General features: G+C 40.2%; 1 protein-coding gene across 1 annotated transcript; it reads right to left on the reverse strand.

The window, feature by feature from the left end:
* Positions 1–489: 489 nt before the first annotated feature.
* Positions 490–16,929, reverse strand: LOC138585204 (testis development-related protein). Its single transcript, XM_069657490.1, has 4 exons — positions 16,638–16,929; positions 9,713–9,769; positions 3,670–3,785; positions 490–2,166 (listed from the first exon to the last, which is right to left on the reverse strand). The coding sequence occupies exons 1-4, from the start codon at positions 16,722–16,724 to the stop codon at positions 1,728–1,730; spliced, it is 699 nt and encodes a 232-aa protein (XP_069513591.1). The 5' UTR covers positions 16,725–16,929; the 3' UTR covers positions 490–1,727.
* Between the last annotated feature and the right edge of the window lie 9,679 nt (positions 16,930–26,608).

Here is a 26,608-nt window from a genome sequence, read left to right on the forward strand (position 1 = left end):
AACTGTTTCTGTTCTTCATTTTATATCACATCACAGGTAATCGTTTGTCCTCTTGATGGATGGATTGTAATTCACTACTCAGGAATCAGGTGGATGCGTTTGTCCACCAATAACAGAAAGAAAAACCTGTTTTATGTTATATATAAAAATTCCTCTTATGCTGCAGTCCTTGTTTTTTAAAAGCAGCTAAAAAGGAAGTTAGCTGCTGCGCAAAAGTAGAAACGTTCTAAAAATTACACTGAATAAAAAATACTTTAAAAAGAAACTTGATCGAAAGATTTGGCATGAGGCAAAGCATTGTTTTACAGAACAATTTCTGCCGTATCCTGTTTGTAAAGTAACTTTTACATGTCTCTGGCTCGCTTTAAACCCTCGCTGAATCCTTGGGTAGTTTGTTTTAAAAACCATCTGTGAAAAGAAAAGACCACCATAAATCAAAGGTGTTGATTTGTTCCTCATTTCAAAGTGTTGAAAGAAGTAGAGTCAAACTTTCTGACTAATTCTTTATTCTGCTTGAGAAAATGTGTCCCAGCCTTTCAAGTGAATAAATACAGGATACAGGCGTCCTTGAAAGTGGACCTGCATCTGTGTACACATCTGGCTGCAGTGAAGCAGAACTCCAGTAGCAAACTAATTCAGAAAAACAGAAAAGAAAGCAGTTTCTCATTCACCTAAAAGGAAAAACTAGATCATTGTGGAGATGAAAATACTCTACATCGTCTCAATCCAGCACAATATACAGATGTTTAAACAGAATCTAAGTTTTATAACGCAGCAGACGCACACTTCTTCTGCTCCTGCTGGTGAAGCTAAGAGGTGGAAACCAGGAAGTGTCCTGATGGATGGTGCAGCACAGGTGCATGCTGGGATGACCCGCCTGCACCTGTATAGACATTGTGATGAGTGCAGCAGGACGATTTGGTCTAGTTCAAATATACAACAAACACATGATGCCATCTTATTGATGTAAGGCACTTGAAAAGGTGCATGGAGTTTTCATCACTGCAAAATTCACAAACATTATTCTGCTTCAGCTTCAAACATCTTTGTGGAGGCTTTGATTTTGTCTATTGCCTCTACATTCTTCCAACACAACAGAACTTTAAATCCCCTCCGCAGAGCTCTCATGGATCGTGCATGTCCGTCCACTAACTCACTTCTCTCTGCTTTTATCTTTTTCACACACACACACACACACACACACACACGCGCGCACGCACGCACGCAAGCAGATTCCAAAAGCATTGCATACGTTGTTTCTTGATTGCACAGATTTTAAACCCATTAATGGTGTAAAAAATTAAGGCTTCAACTCACATTTTATCACCCAGATGCTGCGACTGCATAAAGTTTAAGGAAGTGAAATCCAACACAAAATCTTCAGTAGCAGGTTTGCATATTCATTGATCTCTCTATCATAATATTTACATGGAAATCACTCTTCTCATTTATTGGCAATATAAAATATCTAAATGCCAGGCCAGTGGATATCACAGTTAAAATGGTACAGTAGTTTAAGGCTTAAGTCAGTGTTTTAAAAATGGCAGTCCTGCCAAAAAAGCCCATTGATAAAACTGACAAGTGTTGCCTTCAAGGACTTCAAAGCTGAAATAATAAGGACAAACTTCACATGTCATGTTCAGGGTATCTCAAGACCAGTTGACTATAACACCCGTTCATGTCTTTGTCCTTAAAATTGATGGTATAAAGGAAAGAAGGGAGGGTTACTATTTGAACCCCTCCCACGCGCCTTCTGACACAATCCCTCTGCTCATCCTGCTGATGCCGGCCAGCTTGACTTTGGCGCGGGCCGTCCACGTGATCGCAGCGGCAGAATCCTTGGAGTCCGTCAGGTTAGCGTAGCGGGAGGAGTCCTCCTCAAGCCCCTGCCCACCCCAGGAAGCAATTTCCACCGGGAGGTTTAAAGAGTCAGGGAAAGACGCCGGCAAGTCCGCTTTCTTGCTCTTGTCCCCTGTGGCTTCCTGAGTCACAGTCTCAGTTGAGTTGGCCAGGTGAGGCGGCTCCCAGCCCTCCATCTTCTCCAGCTTTTTCGCAGGTGAGATCTGCCTCATCGTCATGGTGACGCTCTCCCAGAAACAGTGGCCTTTCTCTGGTTTGTCCTTCTTTTCCTTCTCCTTCTCGTCGTCCTTGATTTTCTTGTGAGACCTTTGGAGAAAAAACAGGAAGAGGGAGAGAAAGGGTTAACACCTCACATCTTAACTATAAATGCAACAGACTGGGTGTGTTGCCATATCTATACACTGGAGACTAAAGGCCGTTATATAGGAATCCCCGGTTGTTTGTCACACAGGGGGGATTCATTAAGGTTTTCCTCTTCATACATGTTTCACTTCCTGAAAGGATGGAAGTAAATAACTGCTGGCAAATGAGCTCCTTCTTATACATAAACACAAGTGGCTGTACGTGACTATTATTAAAGTCAAGTTTGTAAACATTTTTGCTACACATTTGACCATAAATGCCTCCTGAGTATTTCCCCCATACAATGATGTAATTAACTGGGCAGGTCTGACACACATCTCACATGCTAGTAGTTACATGCAGCAAAGTAACATATAACCAGTATTTGTAAAAATGTATTAATAAAAAGGTGACAATGTCAGGATCCTCCTCAACTGATTTTAAACTACATTCCCTTTCCATTCAATTAGCTACACCTGCACAATAAAACACCACTGACAACCTGTACAATCAAGTGCAATCCAGCTAAACAACCCTGTGCTGTTTGGGATTGCATTATATTAAAATGTGATCTAATATTCTGCCTCCTTCATGGGTGTGACAAAACATTAGAACACCTCGCAATATAATGCAGTCCAAAGCTCAATATACTGTAGTCATATCGTTACCTCCGTGAAAAAATGGCAATGAAAACCAAACTATATTTTGTTGTTATTTTAAGGTTAAAACTGACGGCTTAGCTAGGTGTACCTAATTAAGTTTCACTACTTTATTAACATTAACGGCGCTCGCTCTCTTCATTTCCTGTCTATGTCGCTCGACCACAGCTGCTCTCTCTCTCTTTCGATTGCAGGTTAATAAGCTCACTGTATATCTGGGGGGGATTTAAGCTTCGGTACCTTTCGGTACTATTGAACGTAAAAATAACGGAGATTGTATCGTCGTAAAACACGTGGTAATGACAAAGCTGTCAGTTAAAATGTAGTAAGAGTTAGTGGTGACAAGTTAATATAAGTGTATTCTTAAAAACAAGCCTATATCTTTGAAATGTTTGTCAATTAAAAATCCTTATGATGAGCTAAATGCACTTAAAGGAGCAGTTTAAATTTCAGGGAACGTTTATTTGATTTCTTGGTGACATTTTGTTAAAGGTTGAAAACCACCAAAAAGAAAACCATTAAGCTTATATTCAAAAGGTCACTCATGATCAGGAATCTTTGAAGTTATTGATACATAAACTTGTAAGGGTTGTTTCTGGTCTAGAGGGTCCGCTATACAACTACAAACTGAGTGGACAACACAGGCACACACACACACACACACACATACACACACACACTTAAAGAAGGTTTAAAATATAATATCCCCATCATGGGATGAAGATAATCTTACTCACATGCTTAGGATGTAAAAACACTGAGTACGCAGGCCAATATATGTCAAAATGAAGTTATTGTGCAATCTTACCCTCTGCGGTCAGTCAGCTTGACTCCGGTCAACAAGAAGTGCTCGTCGTCTTTAGAGGAGAACATCTTCTTCTCCCTCCTCTCTTTCTTGGACATGATCTTCTTCACCTTGGCCTCCTGACAGGAAACAATAGACAAAAGAGGGTTTTTATCACGACTCGCAGAGCTAAACTGATTCACCTCACCTGCTGCATGTTAGCTTGTTATCTCTGATACATATTTTTGGAGTGATTTATGCTCCCCTTTCAAGAGCACGGTTTTATAAAGTCAACTTCAGAGGAATTTAGTAAAGCAGCCTTAAGTTCGGATAGATGAATGTGCATTTTTTGAATTTCTTTTTTAGGCTTCTCTGGCTCAAACTAATGAAGTGCACTCTCCTTGGGTTAGGCAGTAGAATACTGACACCACTTTGATAGCTGTGTGGCTAAGCTAACTAACTATTACAGTCGGTAGTTAGCTTAGCCTTTACAAAAACCAGAACTGAGCTAGAGACCGTGCAAAACTTTCAGCCCAGCAAAACGTTATATTCATCGATCAGAGTAAGCTGTGAAATACACCTGCACTTGTTGCTGATGTTAACTGTGACCCTGATATAAGCATAAATACAAATGAAGCCTATGTTTCTATTTTGTTCGGCACAAAAATCCAATTAAAATTTAGCTTAAAATTTAGCTTGTGCTTTTACAGGGGAGTATCTTCTCTCACTAATTCTTGTCTGGACATTAACTCCTAACAGTCTTTGAACAAGCCCAAAGCTGGTTGTATCAATAGTATCACTTTAAGCTAACCATTTAGCATCTACAGGAAAACAGCTACAGTCTGCCTACTTGCACTGCTAATGCTCCCGAACTTATGTTATATTTTGTTTAACATTTTAACATTTGCACATGATTTTGCAGTTATGTATTGTTTCTTGTCCAGAAGTTACTCCACAACTAGTCACACTCAGTTAGCTAAGCAGTGACCCTCTGTTTTTACATGTTGTGTTTAGCTAAGCTAACCGTCAGCTAGCTAAAGCTGCATATTTGCTTTACAGGCATAAAACTGGTTTCACACTTCCCTTCTTACTTTTAGCAAGAAAACTTAAAAGCCAAAATGTCAAACTTTCCTTTGAGAAAAACCATACCAGGGACTAGAAGGAGTTTGGGTGGCATTGCTTTGCCCTTACGGCTCTCCACCCAGCACAGATTGACACCGCCCTCCACAGCGATTATACAACACGTTTTGGCTCCCTTTCTCTCCGTGTCTGGGAAGAATTCCCAATGTCAATTGTCAAGGTCATAACGTTTACTTCTTCCACATCCGTGCCTGCCTTTGCTTCACCGTTAGCAAAACATCTATCTGAACTTTATTTAATGAATGCATCCGACCTTATCGACCCATGCTTCTTTTGTTTCTATATTTTACCTATCGAGGATGTGCTCAATTCAAACACCAACACATACGTTTCATCTCTCCTGTTTGGCTCTCTGTGTCGAGGTCAGAGGATGTGAAAGCAGCTACAACAAGCAAACAACACGAATATGAAAGCTGCCGTCTCTCAAACCAAACAGGAACACATATAATAGAATCTGTCGTCACGTCTGAGATCAAGCTTCAGAATCACACAGTTTTGATAACATGAACTTAAAAGAGTTTGTGCTTTCTGTAACACACACAGGAAGACTTTCTTACATTCAAAACTGTGTGGCGTTTGATGGATGTGTAAACCAATCTTTGGTATCTCAAGAGGAGACAGGCACTGTTGCTGATAAACGACAAATCAAATCCTCCTCGTCTCTTCTCTTATCTTCCATGAACATGCCTCGGGGCAAAACGCTGCCAGTTTCATGCAGTTTTTTATCATCTAAAAATATTCCAAAAATTAGTCTCAGCTATTTCAACACCCCGTCTCTATCTGCCTCGTTCCTCTCTCTGCTTCTTGTTTCCTCTGCGCCGTCAAGTGTAAACCGTGGATCAGATTTGCTGCGGTTTAAGCTCTACAGAGCAGAAACCGGAGATGCCAAAACAGATTGAGCTCATGTATGTGTGTGTGTGTGTGTGTACTAAATTCCAGCTGTATCTGTGCATGCATGTGAGCACATACAGAGGCCTGCCTATTCACCATTCTGCTCAGCTTTAACCTCAGGGCCTCTGGATCCAAAGCAGCTCAGTGGCCGGTAATCTCTCCCGCCAAAAAGGAGGTAAACCAAGCAGCTCACAGAGGCCCGCTGTGTGGGGGAGCTTTACCTACAGCTCCTCGCCTGGCAGAACAATAGAGCTCTTATTGGACCAAATTCTTCCATTCGTGCCCCATAGATGGAAACTGGGAGATTAAAGAGGCATTCGAGTCTGGAAATATTACTAATTGTGGGAATCAGAAACCAGGTCAAGCTTCAGGTATTGGATAAATGGGCTGACAGCTTTACACCGTGTATTTTTTTTATTCTTTTGATTTAGTAAATTAACACCTTTGGGGGTCACTTTAGCAGGAGAAAAATCTTCATATATCATGTCAAAAGTCCACTATTGTCCAAAGTGAGTCACAAGAAGGTAGCTTCCTCCTCCTCTGTAACATAGTCTGTTAATTTCTTTCATTACTTAATACCCTTTCCCACCCGTCAAAAAACCAGCAAACACCCGTTTTTTTTTGCTTAGTGGGAAAGGCTACAATCTGCATTCAGACCCGGGTAGTTATCGCCTCGGCTCCAATCGGCATTGATGGGAATACAAAACCTGTGTCAACACGCTAATGTCCGCCCCTTATACTGGCACGATGCTATGCTCCGTCTGTAACTTCTGCGACTTCTTGTGATCTCAGCTACAAATTGCGCCCGTCTCCGTCCAAGCAGCGCTCAAACATTGCTCCAAATTTGTCTGCGCTGAGTTTGATAAGCAGACTGACTGAGTAATGGATACAATAAAGACCTAACCACCGTAACATCTTCACTGTTTACTAACCCTGTTTCCGGCACGTTAGTAGACGGTGGCGCTGCAGAAAAGAGATCGACAGGAGTATACTTCACTGGCAATGGGAAAAGAGAGAACTGACATCTAAAAGCAGGTCTTCCCAGGTCTGAAAAACCCTGCGCTCATTTTACTGGAGAAGGTTGCTCCTTCAAGTCTTCAAGAGAAAGTCATAATTTCCATTACAAAGATTTCTTTAACTTTTTCTATCCACTTGCTGAGGTTCAGAGAATCACGTTCATAGCGTTTCCTTGTAATTGCTTTTTTGATTATGTCATTTTTTAATGATTAAGTTACATTTTAGCCTTAAATCATCTTTAAACGTCTCTGCGGACAGACACAAGAGAGGGGTGTTGTGGGTGACCATAGCTTGCATTGGAGCTAGCATGCACAGCTCCAAAATCTCAACAATGCATCGCAAGAACCTGCATAAATGTGAGTTGATTGGTTTATTGGACACCTGTTTATTTTCTTCTGTCAAACTGCCTCTATTTAAAAAAAAAAGTTTTAATTTTATTTCTTTATTGAGTAGGATAGTGGATAGTCAAAATGAGGTAAGATAAGGTGGGTAATGACAAGCAGCAAAGGGCAGAGGGTCAGAGCTGAACCCGGGGACGCTGCTTGAGGGCTGTGTGTCTGTACATGGGGTGCGCAATTTACACGCCAAGCTAAATCAAAATCAAATATTTGAGTTGCATAAAAAATTAATTATCAACAATGTTTTAGCAAGTTGTGTTTTTTTTTAGCTAGTATGAATTGTAAATTGGCTATACAGCTCTGTGAAATAAAACTTCCTCCATTCAAAAATGAGCCTTTCACAGTGAAAGAGTAGCCTCCACATCCTGGACTCTGCACTTTGTGTGTCCTAATATGAGCATAAAGCGACCGACGGTGGACGAATTGTTGCCCTCCACAGTGTCGGAGCAGTCTGCGGCTATTTTCAGCCTTGTTTTTCTTCCACGGTGATTGTTCCCATCCAAAAGACCCAGCTCCTCGAAAGAATGCTGCGTTTCCTTCCCTTCTCCAGCACGACCACTCTTATCCTCACAAAACAGGACAGGTCGTGAAATACGTCCTGTGAACTGAGTCACCTACAGTAGTTACACATACAGCAGAGAGGCAGCCAGGGTTCAAACACAATGCACTGTGAGTGTTTGAGGTTTACACTGGAGCTTTAGCGGTCAGAGGAATTCAGACACAATCACACCTTTGAGTAAAGACTTAAGATGTTACATATCTGTCATGAATAAGGACACAGCACATAATCTCTCACAGACAGTTTGGAGTTAGCACAGATGCAGATAAGTTGATGTACACACAAAGACCACAAGAATCTTTCTCCACCAGATTCACTATGACCTACTTTCCGTAAAAACAGACTTGACCTGAACTTCTGAGTTTAAAACATTCAATAGTCAGTAATTAATTGTTTACCAATTTCTGGATTAGGTTACAAACCCATTCATAAATCCATCACGAAGTGCTGTCTGAAATCTTGTTACTTAGTAGTTTCATATTAGTGCTAATATCTTAATCAGCTTGCATTTTTTAAATTCTATTAATGTCTCAGCTAGTAAAGACTGTAACATGTAGATTGGTTCATTGGAAGTTACAGCAGCAACACAAGCTGTGACATTAAAACAAAATATGTATTTTCTTTTCATGACTCTTCCTTCCTTCCTATTTCTTTGCTTTTTATGTTTTTTTACGAGAGATGCCCTGATTCAATAAAGGCATTTTAAACTAAGTCCTTGGCTCGGTCAAAGTGTGCCTCAAGAAAACCCAGTGGCTTTCCTCCCTTGACAGTTTACTGTTTAGCCTTCATGAGCACCTGGCATTCGCCTGGAGTTTAACACCTTGCTACCATTAGCACCTAGTGTCCCTCTGTTTTTTTTGTTGTTTGTTTTTGCCAAATGTGTTTAAGCTGACAAAAACTATTTAAAAATTGAATTTTTTTTTTTTTAAATATAGGTATGATTTAGCCTAAATAAATATGTGCACATCGAGAAATATGTACGTTTAAGTGTTTAGTCTTGCAGTTTAGCGTTAGTGAGAAATAACCAAAACACTCAGTTAGCCAATGTTTGTCAGGTATTATGTCTGACATATTTGGGCATACTATTTTTATGATTTACAGTATATTTGGATGTTTTAATGAAATGTATTTTAACAGCATTTTAATGAAGAGTCTTGTCAGATGTGATCATATCTTGTGACATCTTTTAACTCTATACCAAATGCTAATATCTTAGCTTGCTAACATGTTTTCATCCTTGTTCTAAAGAGTATTGTCGGTACAAAATATCAAACATTTGCCCTCTGACAGGTTTTCACGACCCTGGCATCTCGCCGGAACTACTTATTCTACGTTCGGAACCGTCCAGAACTCCAACCACGGGACTCGGTGAGTAAGCTTATAGCTTCGCATCCACTACACTACTAGCAAGTATTTCATACAACTTGGTGTCCAAAAATCCGAACTATCACTTTAAGACACACAGTTTGGATGGTATATACTGTTTGATTAAATGTTTTCTTAAGTTAGTTTGAGTTAGCTTAACTTCCTATGACAAAAGCTTTGTTAAAAACCTGTAAAATCATCTTTTCTTGCACTGTCTACTGATTCACAAGTACAACATTGCAACAGAAAGAATCCAAGTTGTAATAATCCATCATCGTCCTTTAAATCCTTATACCAAACTGCAGTGACTCACCCTAGACGTTCAAACTGTGCGTTTTAGGATTAGGATAACAGTAAAAGTACACACACATGTGTCACAACAACAAACACGACAGTTTTCCAGTGATAAGATTAAAGATAAAGGAGGGATGACAGCTGACGGCTGGCGTGTTTACAGATAAACACTGCAGTCCTCTGACCCTCCTGCTGCTTTAACTCAGCTCCACGTTAAACACTTTGTAGTCATCAGACAGTAAAATTGATTTTTTTTAGGGTCACACAGCCATGAGTGTGATGTCATACAATCCATACTGTGAGCATATGAATAAAATCAATGTGTAAGATGATTAGAGCACAAGAGCAGACTCGAATGTGTACAGATAGTGTGTTTGTGTCTGTGTCTGGTTGTGTTGTTTACCTTAGATACTGCAGTGACAGCTTCCTCCTCCTCTTCCTCTCCTTCTACGTCTTTGTCCTGAGACACACACACACACACATACAGAAGCAGTGAGTTAACACAAATAGCAACCCTCCAAACACAACACAAACAGTGTGTGCCGAGCGTGTGCAGGCCTTCCTGTAAAAGAGAGGGAACCTTTTTTAAAGCTGGAAAGTAAACATGGTGTGTTTGAAGGGTGAGATGGATTGATAGATGGGTGGATGGATGACTGGGAAAGATGAGGGAAAGTTGCTGAGCTTAAATTTAAACATAAGAGAAACAAATTCATGACCTGCTTTCATGTTCTTTGCATGACGCCATATGTGTGTATAGGAGGAGCTATTTTGGTTCCATTGTGCCTCATTTCCGGGCGTTTTCCTGTGTAGCATATATCCTTTGTATGATGTATTTTTGTTACATTTTCATTGTTCTTTTATTATTCTATGTGAGGCCCTTTGTTGCTTTGTTTTTTAGGTACTATCTAATAAAAGTAATACTGGTCAATGTATACTGAGAGTTCTGACACTTGCCTTTGAAATAATTTCACATACTATGCTATGTTACAGTTTCTTCATATTGCACCTGCCTTCAAAGCAGCCTTAGTTTTGTTGTACGCAAGTATCATGACAATAAAGTTGATCTAATTTAATTACAGTCACTTGACTCCCTCAAGATTTTATTCCAGACTTGAAAGCAAAAACATGAAAGCCTGAAGTAAAGTCTTGTCCCTGAGCAAAGGGATGGTAAAGCATTTAAAAGGCCCCACACCATACAGCTTTGGCTAGCGATACAAATATTAAAACAAGAAAGGGGCCTTGATACTTTAAATTATCTTTAAAATAATAGGTTAAGTTACGTTTCGTTAGTTTAGTTAGCCAGCTAGCTAACTGTTGCTAGGCAACTGCAATTCATTTCAGTTTGGCCTTGCAGTCTACGCAGGCTACGAATTATGCAGCCTTCGGAGACTGTGCCCTTTGAAAGATGTAGCCCCTGAATTGAGACACCGCTGTAGACACATAAATCTATTAAATCTAGCTACATTTTTATTAATACATATGGCTTACAGAACCTTGAGTCTAACAGGTTCATTAAATTGAATGTATTCTGGTTTTGTCTTCAATCTGGCTTAAATAAAATTTTGAACAATATCCAACGCTGTCATGGACTTACACTTTGCTTAGAAAGATTTACGACTTGACTTCAATCATAAAGATCAGAAGTGATCAGATGTGCAGCTGAGCCCGAGATTACTGAAGTGGAGCCAGATTTACTGTAAAATGATCAAAGCTGTAAGAACTTCTAACATCTAACGACTCTGCGAGAGAGAGAGAGGAGGAGGAGAAACGGTGGTCGGACATGTCTGAGCAAAGTCTGCTGGGTCTCTACCACCTGAGCTGATCAAAGACACACTCACACATATGATTGTGGACTACTGTTGGAGTGTAAAAGCATTAGAGACAAGAGGGAGAGAGTGAGGGGAGACTCAGGGGGAGAGAGCGTAGTGTTTCGGGAAAAAAACGTTCCTAACAACAGAAAGCCAGAGTTCTGCTTTCACACCTCAGGGGGCCATTTTTTTTCTCCGTCTGTCTCTCTCTCCCTCTTTGCCTGAGTCTGTGTGTGAGTGTGTAAATTTCAGCTCAGTGTTGTCTTTTAAACGCCAGATTACTAGGCAATAAAGACGCACAGTGAATTTTAATACCAGAGCACCAACAGTAGTTTCCAAAAGCCACTGCTAATCAACAGCAGAACAACAGATTCACATTCTCCAAAGCCAAAAGGGCACAGACAATGATTTTGCTGCTGCACTTCACTAGCATAGAATGATTGATAACACTAGAACTAATACACTTAAAGGGGTAGTTTAACATTTACAGAAATTTGATTAATTTTCTTTTTGAGGAGAGTTAGATGAGAAGTTTGATACCACACTCACATACGTACGCTGGACTTGAAGCTACACAGCCAGGAGATTGTTACGTTAGCTTAGCATAAAGACTGAAAACTGCTAGCTTGTCTCTTTTTGCATTCAGGCAATGTCGGCAAAACTGTAAAAAAAACAAAAACAAAAAAAAAACGGAAAACCTCCTGTTATTCCTACTTGGGAGTTATTTCACACTGTTACCCACACTGCAAGCCTTGTGCACATCATTCAAATAGCCTAAAGTAGCTACTTTTGTAGCTAATACCCTCAGTATTATTTTCAAAAAGTGTAAGATATGGTTTCTATGAGAATTTCTTTATATTTCTTAGTTGGAAAATACAACCTGAATAGTTCCTCCACCGCTGCTAGCAATTATGGTTTAAAGACTCTGAGATGAAAGCAGCCTCTGTCTGAAGATGACTAGCATCTGAAAAGCGTACTAATTGACACTCCATATCTCATTTATTGCTGTAAAATTGTCAAACTGTGGTCTTACAAGCCAAGCAGTAACTTCATGAAATCATTGGAGACAGCCTGTTAGCTTTTTGCACCTGTTTCCAGTCTTTGTACTACGCTACACTAAGCTAAGCTAAGCAGCTCATAACTGCAGCTACGTATATACAGGTTTGATAGTGTTATTTGCTCTGTCCCAATCCAGCGGCAGCAGCCTTCGCAGGCCGTATTTGAAGGTAGATTGCGTCACAGAAACGCATCAAAGGCTGTCCCAATTCGAAGGCTCCTTCAGATGCAGCCTACAAATGCGTCCTCCATTTCCCCAGCCGCAAAGGATCCATCTGGTGCATCCTTCGCGGCCCATCATATCCCGAGATGCATTACGCTAATTCAAATGAATTGGCAGGCTTTTAAACGGCCGAGGAATACACTTTAAAATGTAAAAGTTTCTGGTTTCATCTCAATCGAATAGCAAGTGTTACACATGTTTAAGAAAACGAAAGGGCCCTTCAAACAAATCATCTTTAAAATAATAGGTTAACTTATGTGCAGTACTTATGCTAGCTAGTTATCCCGCTAGCTACCTGTTGCTAGGCGACAGGAGCGGCATTTGCAAGGGTAGACCAGACCATCTCATTTCAGTTCGGCTTTAACGGCCTACGCAGGCTATGAATGGAGCATCCTCCGAGGACTGCCTCCTTCGAAGGCTGTAGCCCGTAGATTGCGACGCAGCTATTGTCCTGAATCTAGGTTATAAAGCAAACAAATGTTGCTTTGGGGCAGCAGCGGCTCAGAGTTAGAGTTGGTCGTCCTCCAATTGGACAGTTGGCGGTTCGATCCCCAGTGCTCCTAGCTTCTAGTCTACACATCGAAGTGTCCTTGGGCAAAATACTGAAACCCAGTGCTCCCAAAGCCATAGCCTACAGTGAGTGAATGCTTAGCAGATTAGTGGCCTTGCATGAAAGGCGCTTTATAAGTACCATTTACCAAACAATCAATGCATTATTTTTGGCGTCATGATGACTTGGTTTGAACTTTTAAGACAAAGCTAACAGACGTTTAATTTTCCATATCTAACCCTCTCCTCCTTGAACAGAGGATCAGCTAATCTTGACCTTTATTCTCCTCACCACTAATGATTTAGACGTGAGGTTGTCTGAAGTTTTTGCTCAGACCTGATCGGTACTCTCGTGATCCCACTTCACAAAGAGGGCCCCGATGGCAGGATTACAGTGTTGTTATTGAAGTATTCAGGTGCGTTAGCGCTTTAAACCACAGACAAACAGACACACGCACCTCCTGCGAGCTCACAGCTGCCTTTTACAGCCTGTTGAACTTCAATAGAGAGTGAGTAGTGAGAAAGAAAGGGCCTGTAGTGTAGTCGCCCCTGAGCACTGTGGAGGGGGGGACAGATATTAACTTCAAATCCTGCGTTTCATGCTCTCCCGCTGTTCCCCCTGTGTGTCTATGGATGTTTTATCCCTTTATACCTGTCTGTCTCCGTCTGTCTGCCTGCTGGTCTCTGTCTGAGTCTTTATGGGTAACAACGACGTACAGTTCGAATCTATTTGCTTTGCACGGCATGTAAATCATCTGTTCATAAAACATTAACAGAGATAACAGGGAGCACAAAAAAGGGACCTACTGTATCTTTTAATGACTATAAACATAACATGTTGACCATAATGGTTGGAAAAGCTGACGTGTGGGCTCTATTTCTGTACCATCAGAGTAAATGTTGTTGCCCCTGACCTGAACTGCTTTGGTCTTCTTGCCCAATACTCAACAGATCAGACTGTTGTTGTTTTCTTTTCCAGGAAACCTCTGAAACCTCCTGAGGGCGATCATAAGTTAAAAAAAAAACAACAACCTGAAAATGTATTTCAGTGCAAAACAACATCACCACAAGGTGAAAGTTGAACATTACAAAGGACAACTGCATAATATTCTCAAGATGATTTGATTAATTTGGATAAAAAGTGAGTTGTTTCTGTTATTTTTTCCATCTTTTGTTCATTTGCTGTACAAGCCTAGGTGGTATATTTTATCTCAACTTCTTCCTTGACTTTTAGAGGAAGCGGGAAACCTACCCATGATGCTCCAGTGCTATATATTCCCCTCTACAAAAGTCGCCCCAGACACCCAGTATGTAATACTGCAAATGCAAAGGCTTTCATCAGTGGGCCGTAGGCTTAATCGTCATTGTTACCTCATTCGGCGATAGATAATGACTTAACAGACATTTATTTAAATGAAAATCTTCATGATTAATCCTGTTTAAATCAAAAAGAAACCTTACTGACACTCACATTTTTGATTAACGACTCATCTTTTAAATCATTATTCAAACACTAAAGACAAACACTGCTTACAGCTTTTGTTTGTGTTCTCAGACCTCTATATATACTGGTTTTGAACTGCTAATTAGACATAACAACAACATGATTATATTGTTGGATGAGTCATTGATTAGTCAGGACAATAATCTGCAGATTAAAGCATAATGAAAATAATCTATAATCGTATTTCCCTATTTATATCTCTGACTTTCCACTTACATTTCCTGTTATGTAGCTTTAATCTCATTACTAATTTTTCTTATTCAGTCAGACCATTTCTTATCTTTGATGACGTCATTATCTCTAAAGAGGCTAAGGAGGTATTCGTGCAATGTGACTGCGACTCAAACATGCTCCAGATGATCTATGTTTCCCTCTCGCTGTGTGCTGTAGATATTATGATTAGAAGGAGGGAAGGAACATCCTGCATGTCCAGACTGCGTTATCATAACTTCTGATCCTTGCTTCATCCTGTACCACCGCCATGCCTGCTCTGCCTCTCTCCTCTACCTTTTACGACATTTTATGATCCGACCCCTGACCCCTGGATGTACTTTATTGCCATGGCGACTGGAGGAGACCTCCCTGATGTCTCTCCCAGGAATTCAGAGGAGAAAGTTGCTGCCCTGATCTTAGATCAGCTCTTTTCGCTAAAGCAGTCCTGCTGAGCTCTGGAAACATAGTCCCAAACTGAACTCGATTCAGGTCTTGAGGGGTAAGGACCACATGCGTCGGTTCCCAGAGTGAAAGTTAAGAAGGGCCAATAAAACACAGCTGAGGGTCACAGATCTGACAGTATAACAACAGTGGATGAAAAATGATGGGAAATGGTGACGGTTGAGCTTTCCAATTGGCTACAGACAAATGTATAACTCCAGTGATAGCTGTATGGCAGGGATTGACTGTTGAAGTTTTTTATCTCACATACTGTAAACTGATTAGTTGCCAAAAGCGTACATTGTTTTGACTCCAACACGACTTATGTTTGTCAAACAAGGATATTATTATTGTAAATCAAGGCACAATGAAGAAAATAGGACTCCCAAATGTTATATTACTCATTCCCTGTGATAAAAACAGCCTACACTGAAGAGGGTAGTTCGAAGAGCTGGAGAAATAAACATGTCAGCTTGATGTTTCTTACGAGACAGGACTGCTGGATGGCCTTTTCTTGTATATGTGTGTGTGTGTGTGTGTCTATGTTTATGTGTGTCTTATCTTGAATTCTCCCACTGTGTACCCCCCAAACACCTTGACGTAGCCCAGCTGCTTTGCAAAGGCTAATGAGGATGATACAGAGGCCCTCACACGCTGCTGCTCACCTGAGTGTATGTGAATGTGGAATTGTAGTGTGTGTGAGTGCATGTGTGTGTGTGCTTGTATCTTGGGGTTTATCATTTTCTCTTTTCAATAACAGAGTAGATTACAAACAAATCCATTAATCCTGACAGCCGTGAGCCGTTCTCTCTGGCAAACGTGCAGTCAGACCAAATTTTGGGACACAAGAAGGTTTGAAGTTGACACAAATGTTTGTGGTTTAAAATACTTCCAACTATATAAATATAATGCAACTTTTTCTGTTCTGTACATATGGATTCATGTTTTTGTAACAAAGCAATATTCCAAAAGAAAAAAAAACAGATGTTTTTCTATCTTAAATGCATATTTACATACAGTTCTACAGCATCCATCTAAAATATATATGGTTTTATTTACTCTGGGTAGATAGTGGGCTATCTCTACTTTGACCTCCTCAGCTGACATGACATTTTGTGTTTGAGCTCTGTCCTCCTCCTCTTCCACCCCTCTGCTTCACAATCTCAAAAATGTCCTCTAACCAAAAATATCTTTTTGAATTCTCTGTTAAAACAGGCTTGTGACAAATTACGATAATTTACATCAAGTTTTAATCAATTAATGTACACGTTGGCCGACTACATCCATCAAAACGAAGGCAGACATTTTTTTCTTCAAACAGGTGCTAACATAACAAAAACCTTCTTTTTGCTCCCTTTGAACTCCTGACTCTAATTCCTGACAACAACAAAAAAGACCAATAACAGGTGAAACATTTTCCTAGAGCTATACATTGTCATTTTTGCCATCTTTAACCCCGTTGTTCAGGAAAAAACACCCAACATCCCTGACTTTCATTGTTAGCAGTGGATTGTTTTTCCATCCGTCTCCTTACCTTGTAGGAGTGATGATAGTGCCAGGACATGTCGTCTTCCTCTGACGCATAATCCACCAGCACTTTGCTCTTGCTTTTCTTGAACATAGCTCCACTTGTCGCCGGAACAAGCCGTCTTGCTCCTGTTGGGAAAAGTTGCCTTCTTTGGTTAAAAAAAAGTCTAAAAGTTTCCCCTGAATCCTTCGCACCCGTTTTGTCCGTTTTTCTGCGACGCGCCGCTGAAGCTGCAGATCCAGGAGTGTGTCTTTGAAGCCAGATTATTCATTCATAGAGGTACCAGGAGCTGGAGGGATCGAGCTGTTATTTTTAATGACGCTCACTTCTTCGTAAGTGTTTGGTGCGTTTTTACGCAGGCTCGACCACCTGGACCTCAGAGCGTGGCTCCGCCCACATCCCCCCCTCCGCTCCGGTTCCTTGAAGTTGCCATGGCAGTGGGAGGAAGGGTCATACGTCTCATCTCAGGCCAGTGCAAGCACTGAGTTACGTATTTATGCAAAATAATGTATTTTTTCATAATCTGAATTATCAGGGGGCTGAAAATACACGGAAAGGGATATTTAGAAGCTGTTCACACACTGAAACACTCTGCAGTTCCCAGGATATACGAGTATACGAGTATAGAAATACTGTATATAGTAATGCATAGGCTTCCTGTATAGCCTATTATTATGTCATTCAGATACTGCTTCGTAACTTCTAAGTGACAATGAAGCAATGTAAAAATACTCACCTACAAGTAAAACCTTCTATAGTAGTAGCATAAATATGTGAGTCAGCAAAATAAGCAATTTTACATTATTTTACTCATTCCTGGAGTCACTTTTCTTAAAGATGTTTCCATTTTAACCACTTCATTCTCAGTTTAATCTTTGACAATCCATCATATTTTACAAAAATGTTTATTGTTTATGTAAAATCTATTGCTCATTTATTGTAGATCTATATAGAAATGCAGCGACATAAAAAAAGGGCAATATTTCACTCCAACATGTTGAGAAATAGTTTAGTATGGTAGTTGGACATTGGAAAGACTTCAAATATGTTATATGTATATTTACTTAAGTGGATGTACTTATGACTGTTTACTCGTCATAATATTTTCCCATCAGGGTATTTCTGATTTACTTCTTATTGATAGTTGATGTTCGATATTTGCATTATTTCCTAATATGTTTTCCCTTTGGTTTCCCTCTGGATACTTAAAGTTGTATCTCATGGAAAGACACACAGGCATACCTTGTAAATCTAAGTCTTGTTAAAATAGTTATACAGTCGTAGTTGAAAAAAAACTGAGATTCAGGTCAAACTCTTCTCTTTCTTCTGTTACATTGTTTTCAACTTCCAGTCAACTCGTCACTTAAATCCTGTCAAAACTGTATTCAGGCATCTGTGACATGAATACAGATGGATCATTGTATTTTAAATCTTGATGATGATGATCTTTTATTTACAGTAAACAGTGCTTTTTGTGTTAAATAAAATCCTTAGCTCTGTTTAACAGTAATGTCTGTGTGTTCCAGAGTTCTTCCTGTTTGGGCAATGAATGAATGAGTGTGAATGTAATATGTTATACAAGAAGTCATGGACTGCTCTCCCTCTCTCTCTCTCTCTCTCTCTCTCTCTCTCTCTCAGACCTCTGACGCCAGGGGAAACAAATGACACATTATGCTGGTGGGCTGACCTCTCAAAATAGCCTCGATTTAGCTGCTGTTAAGACCACTCACCTGATTCAAAGGCCCTCATATTCCCCTTACAATGTCCAACTGTAAGTCAGTAGCTTGTTACATGTGTAAGAACTTACAGGAAATACAAACAGAAACACACAGATATAATGAAAACAGTGTGTATTAAAAACACACACATAATTAGATTGTACTCTGTGTTCATGGGTTTGGTGTCAGCTCTTCATCAGTGCCAGCTGACACAAACCACGCCTGGCTGTTAGGACGTGTCCGTCGCCTGTCAACAGGAAGGTCAATGACCTTTGACCCTGAAGGTCATCAGTGGGTCAACTGTCCATTTGAGACCCTTTTCTGGGATGTGTATTCCCACAGTATCTGTACAGTGGTTATTTACAGTCTAAATGGCCCTGGTTGCCAATGTCCCTAATCAATCCTATTGATCGTATTTGCCTTATAATGAACAGGCTTCACTTATGCATGCCCACAGGAGGACAATGAACCCTTATATCTACCCTAACTACATTATAGTGTGTTATAATGTGCACATACTGTACAATGAACTAATTACTGATCACTCACTTAAGGGTCATTCTTGTCCTGGGGGCCCTCTAGTGGGTTCGTCCAGCCCTGTTAAGCAATCACAGCTTGTCATAATGTACTCTCTGTGTTGTCATGTACTGTGTGTACTTTTAAACAACATATAATTAACTCTGGCATCAGCTGTTCTGATCACTGAGTCAGCAGGTCAGGTCTGCAGGGTCACACAGTCATGGTAGGACACAGGTGGGATAATCCAGCCTGTTTCTAAAACCTCACGTAAACACAGATGTACTGTACAGCGGGTACTGTACAGCGAGACCTGAGGAATGTCGGGACCAGCGTGTTTAACTTATTAGTTGCTAAATTGTGCTTTACTAAGCTAGAGCAACTAAGAGGAGTTATTTAGGTGAAAAGTAAGCAACTTATAATTTGTAAGTGGTTATCATCAACATTTTAATGTTAGCAACCATACAGAGAATTCTAACCTGACTCTATACTGCCCTTAGCTTCACACAGCTTTAAAGAGACTTTCCGCTAATAGTTTGGGTTTTACTGCCCACAACATAACACATTTGGTTCACTCTCCATGCTTTTATTATCATAGTTTTTAGCCTCAGCTGTTTTCTCTGAAAAAGCTTTAAAAAATTGTGCAGCAACAGAGATCAAACAGAAAATGTAAGCTAGCTGGTTAGCGCAAAGGAGCATTTAGCATAAAAAAGATGAACTAAGGTAGCTGGTTAGCGCAAAGGAGCATTTAGCATAAAACAGATTATGTAAGCTAGCTGGTTAGCGCAAAAGAGCATTTAGTTCATTTTTTCTTTGGGAGCTGGTGGAGACCAAAACAGGTAAAAGACAGAGTATTAGTCTCACATTCATCAGTTGGCCACCAACATGACTAAGGTAGCTATAATCAACATTTTGTATTAACAGTCACAAACAATTAGCCTATATCTGACTCTTCAACTCCCCTAGCTCCACATATCTTTAAAGGGACTTTTATCGTTTTGGTGCTTCACAGCTTAGCAAGGTTTTCTCTTCCCGATTCAATCACCAAACTTTTCAGCCTCAGCTGTTTTCTGGGAAAAAGCTTTTAAAAAATTCTGTTCAGCAATACTTTACAACACAGCAGCACATCAACAATGTTAGCCACACAAAGGAGCATTTAGCAGATATTTCCTCAGGAGCTGGTGGAGCCAAAACAGAGCTAAAAAAAATAATTTAACGATAACATTGCTTTATAATTGTTGGACATGTAAATAAGCAAGTGTTTGCTTTGTGTATTCACCCTGAAAGGTGACAATAAGTCAATGTCTGTAAAGCACTTTGGTCAGCTGTGCTATACAAATAAATTTGACTTGACTTGACAATGTTGTGGTCAAATGTAGCACCAAACATCAAACAGAAAATGTAAGCTAGCTGGTTAGCACAAATGAGTATTTAGAAGATTTTTCCCTCAGGAGCTGGTGGAGACCAAAACAGAGGTAAAAGTCAAATTCATCAGATGGACACAAAAATGACTAAATGTTAATGGTAACATTGCTTTATAACTGTTGGACATGCATATAAGCGTTTGCTTTGTGCATTCAATAATAAGAGAATAAGTCAGTGTTGTAGTCAAATCTTGTTTCTGCTGCCCCCAAGTGGACAAAGAAATCAATAACTCAGACATGTATTCCAAAAGTCTTGTAATTTTTGTGTTGGTTAGCTTACAGATTTTCAGACATTGTAAATCACAATTCTAGGTAACAATAAGGACTTATCAGGTCATATAACTATGTGTACTACTTCTGTCCTTTATACATTTAATGAATATATATAATATTATTCCTCCATTAAAGATAAACAGACATATTAACTTTCTTTCTTTTTTTATTATTTTGTTTTGTTTTACAAATGTTCAGTCCCTACGTGGTCACACTGGCGGGAGCTGGCTGAGATTAAATATGACTCAACATCTATCTGATGAGATTCACAGGTCACAGGGTTGTGGAGTACAAACCCACGGGACCACATCACAACTTGTTAGCCAAGAACAGAGATTAAAGCTTTAATTATGTTCACAGGCCAACTCTCTGAGATGTTCCTCGGAGAGTCTCTGCTCAGTGCAGCTTTAATGAACAGTGGATATCTTAAGAATTACATAAACTGCAATAAAGACTTTAAATGACTGTTTAAGTGTTTGATTTGTGAACATTGTAGGTATTTTGTGTGTAATTTGTATTTAAGCTTTTCTTTAGTCTCTTAAATGAACAGGAAGATAAGGCAAGACAGGTCAGAGCAACAAAGCTTTCTTTGATATAATGGTAAACTAAATTAGTTTGTGGGTAAAAGCTTGTTGCAACAGGAGACATTGTCGTGCAATTATTAAATATTTAAACGTGTCCACACAGCAATTTAAGGAAATATTAGAGGCTGGAACTCCAAACTCCACAATAACAAGGCAAACAATCACAATTTGAGTCCTTTTAAAACAGAACTTCCTGCTTTTTTAACCTTATTACTTTAAAGAAAATCTCACTATTTAATTGGTTCTTAAATGTCTTTCTTCTGTCTGTTGTGTTACTAACAATAGCCCTCCTAAATAGCCCTGTCTGTTTTTGAGAAAGAGTTGTCAATGACAGGCTCATTAAACGCAGCTCGCTGTGAGAAAAGGGACAAGAGGGAAACTGCGTGAAAGGGACTAAAGGTCTGTGCTGGGAGAGGTCAAAGGTCAGAGACAGAAGCATTTGGGGTGAGGTGGTGGAAAAGTAAAACATCTTGGGGGGTCTTGAAGCTGTGCAGCAGGTAGTTCAGGTGTTGGACACCTGTGAATTAGAAGTGCTGAGTCATCACTGCAGCTTTAGTGCAGGAACCAGAGGAAAGGACGTGCTCTCTCACGCATGCAGCGCTGCTTTAATGTAGGACATTGTGAATAAACATGCTAACAATGGGAGTTAGCATGTTCAAGAGAGATCGACTTCAGTTTTATTCTTGTGAGATCATTTTAAACAGCATTATGTAAGACTTTAAAGGGCTACTTAAGTCCAGTCACAACACGTTAGTTTTCAGTCACACCTCATCAATTCCGCAGCGGACCTAAAATAGATCGGATGTGTCCTGGCAAACACACCTCCTGTGTTTGGTAACAAGCTGCCAGGTAACATCACGCATCCACACAGCTGTGATTTCCAACATCAGCCTTTAAATTAGCCAAAAACCCCAAATACACATGCACACAGAAGCTTGGTTAAGATGTTGTATGCATTTTATCTGCTATCGTGTCTTTGTTTTGAGTGTGTGCATGGCAGCACGTACTTATGTTAGCATGACAGGGGAGTGAAAAAAATAATTAGCTCCTGCACACAAGAGGTGTGTTAATGAGCTCAAGGAAGAGAACGCATTTAAATCAAGGCTAAGCTCTTCCGCTAGTTAAAGAAGAGCCTTTTAAAGAGAGGGCGTAAATGCTGTGTCACTGAGGGCACACAAACACACACAACCAACAGGTAATCCAGTGGGCTAAAAGAGGACTTGTGCTTGGTCATGTCAGACAGACCATGTGTGCATGAGTGTGTTTTTGTTTGGGTTTGAATAAAGAGAGAAAAACAAAACATATACAGTACAGCGAATATTAACTATTGTGCATAAAAATGTCATTTTTTCCATAACAATGTCTTAACAAGAGTAATAATAGTTGTGTACTAAACAATGTACCTGTAATATCTTTTGCGGCCACTTTGAGGCAGTGAGAAAAAGGTTTTAACACAATGTGGCCTTATCATAACCTTTTATGCTAAATGACAAACTGGTATAGTAAACAGTTCATTATCTCGAATAAGATCAACATTTTCTCACTTTTTTCTCTGTTTTTGGTCTCCACCAACTCCTGGAGTGATCATAGCTGTGTCCCAATGCAGGGGCTGCAGCCTTCAAAAGAGGCGGTCCACAGGGGATGCGTTATTGAGTAAGTTAACCTATTATTTTAAAGATAATTTAAAATTAAAGATAATTTAAAATAATTGGTTAATTTATTTGTTAAAGTCGAGGTGAAATGAAAAATGTCATTTTAATCCTTTTAGATCACATCCCCGGTAATATTGTGCATCTATTTGACAATTTAGGCCAAAAAAAATACAGAAAAACCATTTCTTCGTATTCTTATATCAAAATCTGATAATTTTTTCTTCCTGTAAAAAAAAAAAATATCCCGTGTGCTTACATAGGCTAGAACCAACCAATTTCAACCAATCAATCTGCAACATTTAGCCGCAGAGCACCAAGAACGCTCGGTCAGTTAGCTAGCTACTGCGCTGAGGAGAACATCTGTCTACGCCCATTTCTCAACGATCAAATCAAATCCCTCTAATGATATGTCCCGCCTGCACGTCCTGTTTCACTCGGAAATACGTCACGATACGGAAGCTAGATACTCTCGAAATGTCGTTTCAGCTCGACTTTAATTTAAAATAAGTTTCAAATGGCCCTTTCATTTATTTAAACGTGTATCGATTGAGTTGAATCCAAAAACTTCTACATTTTAAAGTGTATTCCTCAGCTGCGTAAGAGTCCGCCATCTTGTTTGAATTGGCGCGCAATGCATCTTGGGATACATTGGGCCAGGATCTATCGGATGCGTCCTTTGCTGCCGGGAAAAGGAGGACGCATTTGTTGGCCGCATCTGAAGGAGCCTTCGAATTGGGACAGCATTTGACGTGCTTCTGTGACACAATCAGCCTTCAAATACGGCCTTCGAAGGATTGGGACACAGTGGCTGTCTGGTTAATTTGTTGCTAAATGCATTTGCTAATACACAAGTTTGTTTCTTTTTGTACTTTGATACAAAAAGTATGAACAAGCAATGTGGCATCCCATTTTCGTCATTTCATTACCAAACTAGCTTCACCACATTAGTCCAGGTCTGGAGGGGTCCATTGTCCCCTTACAAGACTGATATATGTAAGTTACTTTACACCTCTGATGATGTTTACACTGTCGATGAACAGAAAATTTGTCGTAAACTTTCAGCTCAAGGTTGTGATTAAATATGATGACGTGCTGTTTCACCCCTGAGAGAATTTTCTGTATCTGCTTACATCACTCCCTGGAGGTCAAAGGTCAAGATCTGCAACAGAATAACCACCTTTTCAAGATTCAGTGTCTTGTTCAAGGACACTTCACTGAGGTGTTCTCTTGATACGTGCCAACATTGGAATTTTCAGCTGTGATCTTGTGATCCTTAACGATGAAAACACCTCTAGGGACACATAGAAACATGAAAAAATACACACAGGCAGTATTGAACCTTTAAATGTGTAAAAGACCTTCTGGATACGTCCCTTCATCAATCTCATCCATCTTTTTGGTAGCAAAGACATTCAGCTCTTTGTTTTCGGCTGTAGGAGATGGTAACAAGAGCCTCCTGAGGAGAAGCCACTGAAACAGACACACAATGGACCTCTGTTTGTGTGTGTGTGTGTGTGTGTGTGTGTGTGTGTGTGTGTGTATGTGTGAGCTTGGAGAGAGTCAGTGAGAGTAAGAAATTGTGTGACTCCTGGCTCCTGTCCTCCCTGAGGCGGGGAACCTGATAAAAGCCCAGACTAACAGTTGCGTTTCCTCTCACAAAGGGCTTCTGACAGCCACCGTCATGTTTGTAATGCTTCCAGCTCAAACCTGTGTTAATGACTGAAGGTGGACTCTCCCAGTATATTTCCACATATATCCCCCATATAGCTCGACTCCACGCCCTCATTACACCCAGAGTGGCACAACTGTAACCCTGGCTGCCTCTTACTGCGGTAGATTTGGGTTTGTTTCCAAAGCAGCTTAGATCTATAACTGGGTCAGAACTTACTAACAACACCGGAGGTGACCGTCTGACAGGCAGATCAACTTGGCTGAGCTGAGCGATTGTGAATCAGCAAGAAAATGCTGCTGGGAAAACAAGATTGATTTCAGGTTTGAGGCAACAGACCGCAAACATCTCAAGTGACACACATTAGGTAGTAAATGCTTCTCTCAGAGCAGACCTGTTCAGTTACTATATAGATGGCCAGAGTTGAAAAAGAGTGCAGTGCAGAGGGGCCAGATATAACAGTTACTGAGTCTGACCTGTAAAGCTGTGAATTTAAGTGTGCTCACAAAGCACTTTTTTAATCCTGAAGGAAAAATAAGGTTGTTTTTTTAATAAACACAGTGTTGCTTTTCACATCTTTTTATTCAGTTTGACTCTCCTTATTCTCCTTTGCTTTGCATTTCTGTGGTGAGCAACAGACATGATTATAATGAGGCAAAGGGCCTACTAACAAAATAACGATCTTCTAATAATCTGACGGATGAACTGATATTAGCTCTGGTGCCAAAAGCGTGAGAAGTAACCTGTCTGATTGGAAAAACTTAACATTATATTTAATAGTTTCATACATATAGATTGAAATTAATTATTAAAGGGGCAGATTGAGGTCATTAAAGGGCCTCATTGAATTGGTCTGCCTTAGAGCACTGAGGATAAAACTGACCCTACATAGGACTTTGAAATACATATAACTCAACAACAAATACACAACAGAGAGTACAAAACACAACTTCAAAGTTACAATCTGGTTGCTACCTCCTGCTCTCACTTCCTGTGTCCTGGAAACCTCCTCCTGCCATTCTCCACCTCTCCAGCAGATGCCCTCACACTCTCCTTCCTTACACCGCTTCACTGTAATCAGCCCTGATGCTGACCTGACAACACCAAAATGGTGTCACTTGCCTGGAGATCGTATGGAGATTAGCCTCATTCCATATATACGACACAATTTCCTTTGTTGTGTATTTGGCTTTATGTGTTAGTAACTTTACTACATCATTGTTTCCTGTTACCGGTTTACCTTTGGCCTGCCAAAACCTGCCAGTAAGCTTTTAAACGGACGTTAAATCATTGTATAACTCCGGTCTGCTGTTAGAGTCTACTGTACATTTGGGTCCTTTCCTCCTTAAGTAATCAAATGTCGATCCTCAAACAAAAAAAGCTGTTTATCCAAATTAGGATTTGGCGACCTCACAATTCCCAGTAGGTGCTTCAGTGTAAGTGAGCACAAAACTCCATCCCAAAGTCACTGAGCACCTGAGGATTCTGATTATGTCAGAAGAAATAGATACGTTTAAGATGAGCAAATGTAATACAATGATCAAAATGCAACATACCTAGTTTAATGCGAACTTGGTAATGAGGTGATCTTTCTGTCCAAAATGTTCATAGCTTTATATATGTCATAAGAAGCTCGGTTGTTAACTTTGAAGTGTTGGTTGCAGGTTTGGCTGCATGGTGGTGCAGTGGTTAGCACTGCCGCCTCACAGCTTAGCTTCCTAGACTGAATCCCAGTACAGACGAAGTGGGCCTTTCTGTGTGGAGTTTTCATGTTCTCCCTGTGCATGCGTGCGTTCCCTCTGGTTACTTAGGCTTCCTCCCACAGTCCAAAGACATGCTCATCAGGTTAATCGGTGACTCTAATTTGCCCGTAGGTGTGAGTGTGAGCATTAAAGGTTGTCTGTCTCTATGTGTCAGCCCTGTGATTGACTGGCGATCAGTCCAGGGTGTACCCCGCCTCTCGCCCAGCGACAGCTGGGATTGGCTCCGGTATAGATAATGGACAGATGGATGCAGGTTTGTAGTAAATATTGGTTCACTTAGTAGACTTCTGCTTGTGCTGGGGTCAGTCGGGTCATTTCTATCAGTCAGATGTTGCACAGTTATGCACATTTGTTCACCCTCATACATGATGGAGATCA

The sequence above is a fragment of the Semicossyphus pulcher genome, unplaced genomic scaffold (genome assembly GCF_022749685.1).
Source record: "Semicossyphus pulcher isolate SPU_LCO1_2020_fin unplaced genomic scaffold, fSemPul1.0.p SCAF_11, whole genome shotgun sequence".
Classification (NCBI taxonomy): Eukaryota; Metazoa; Chordata; class Actinopteri; order Labriformes; family Labridae; genus Semicossyphus; species Semicossyphus pulcher.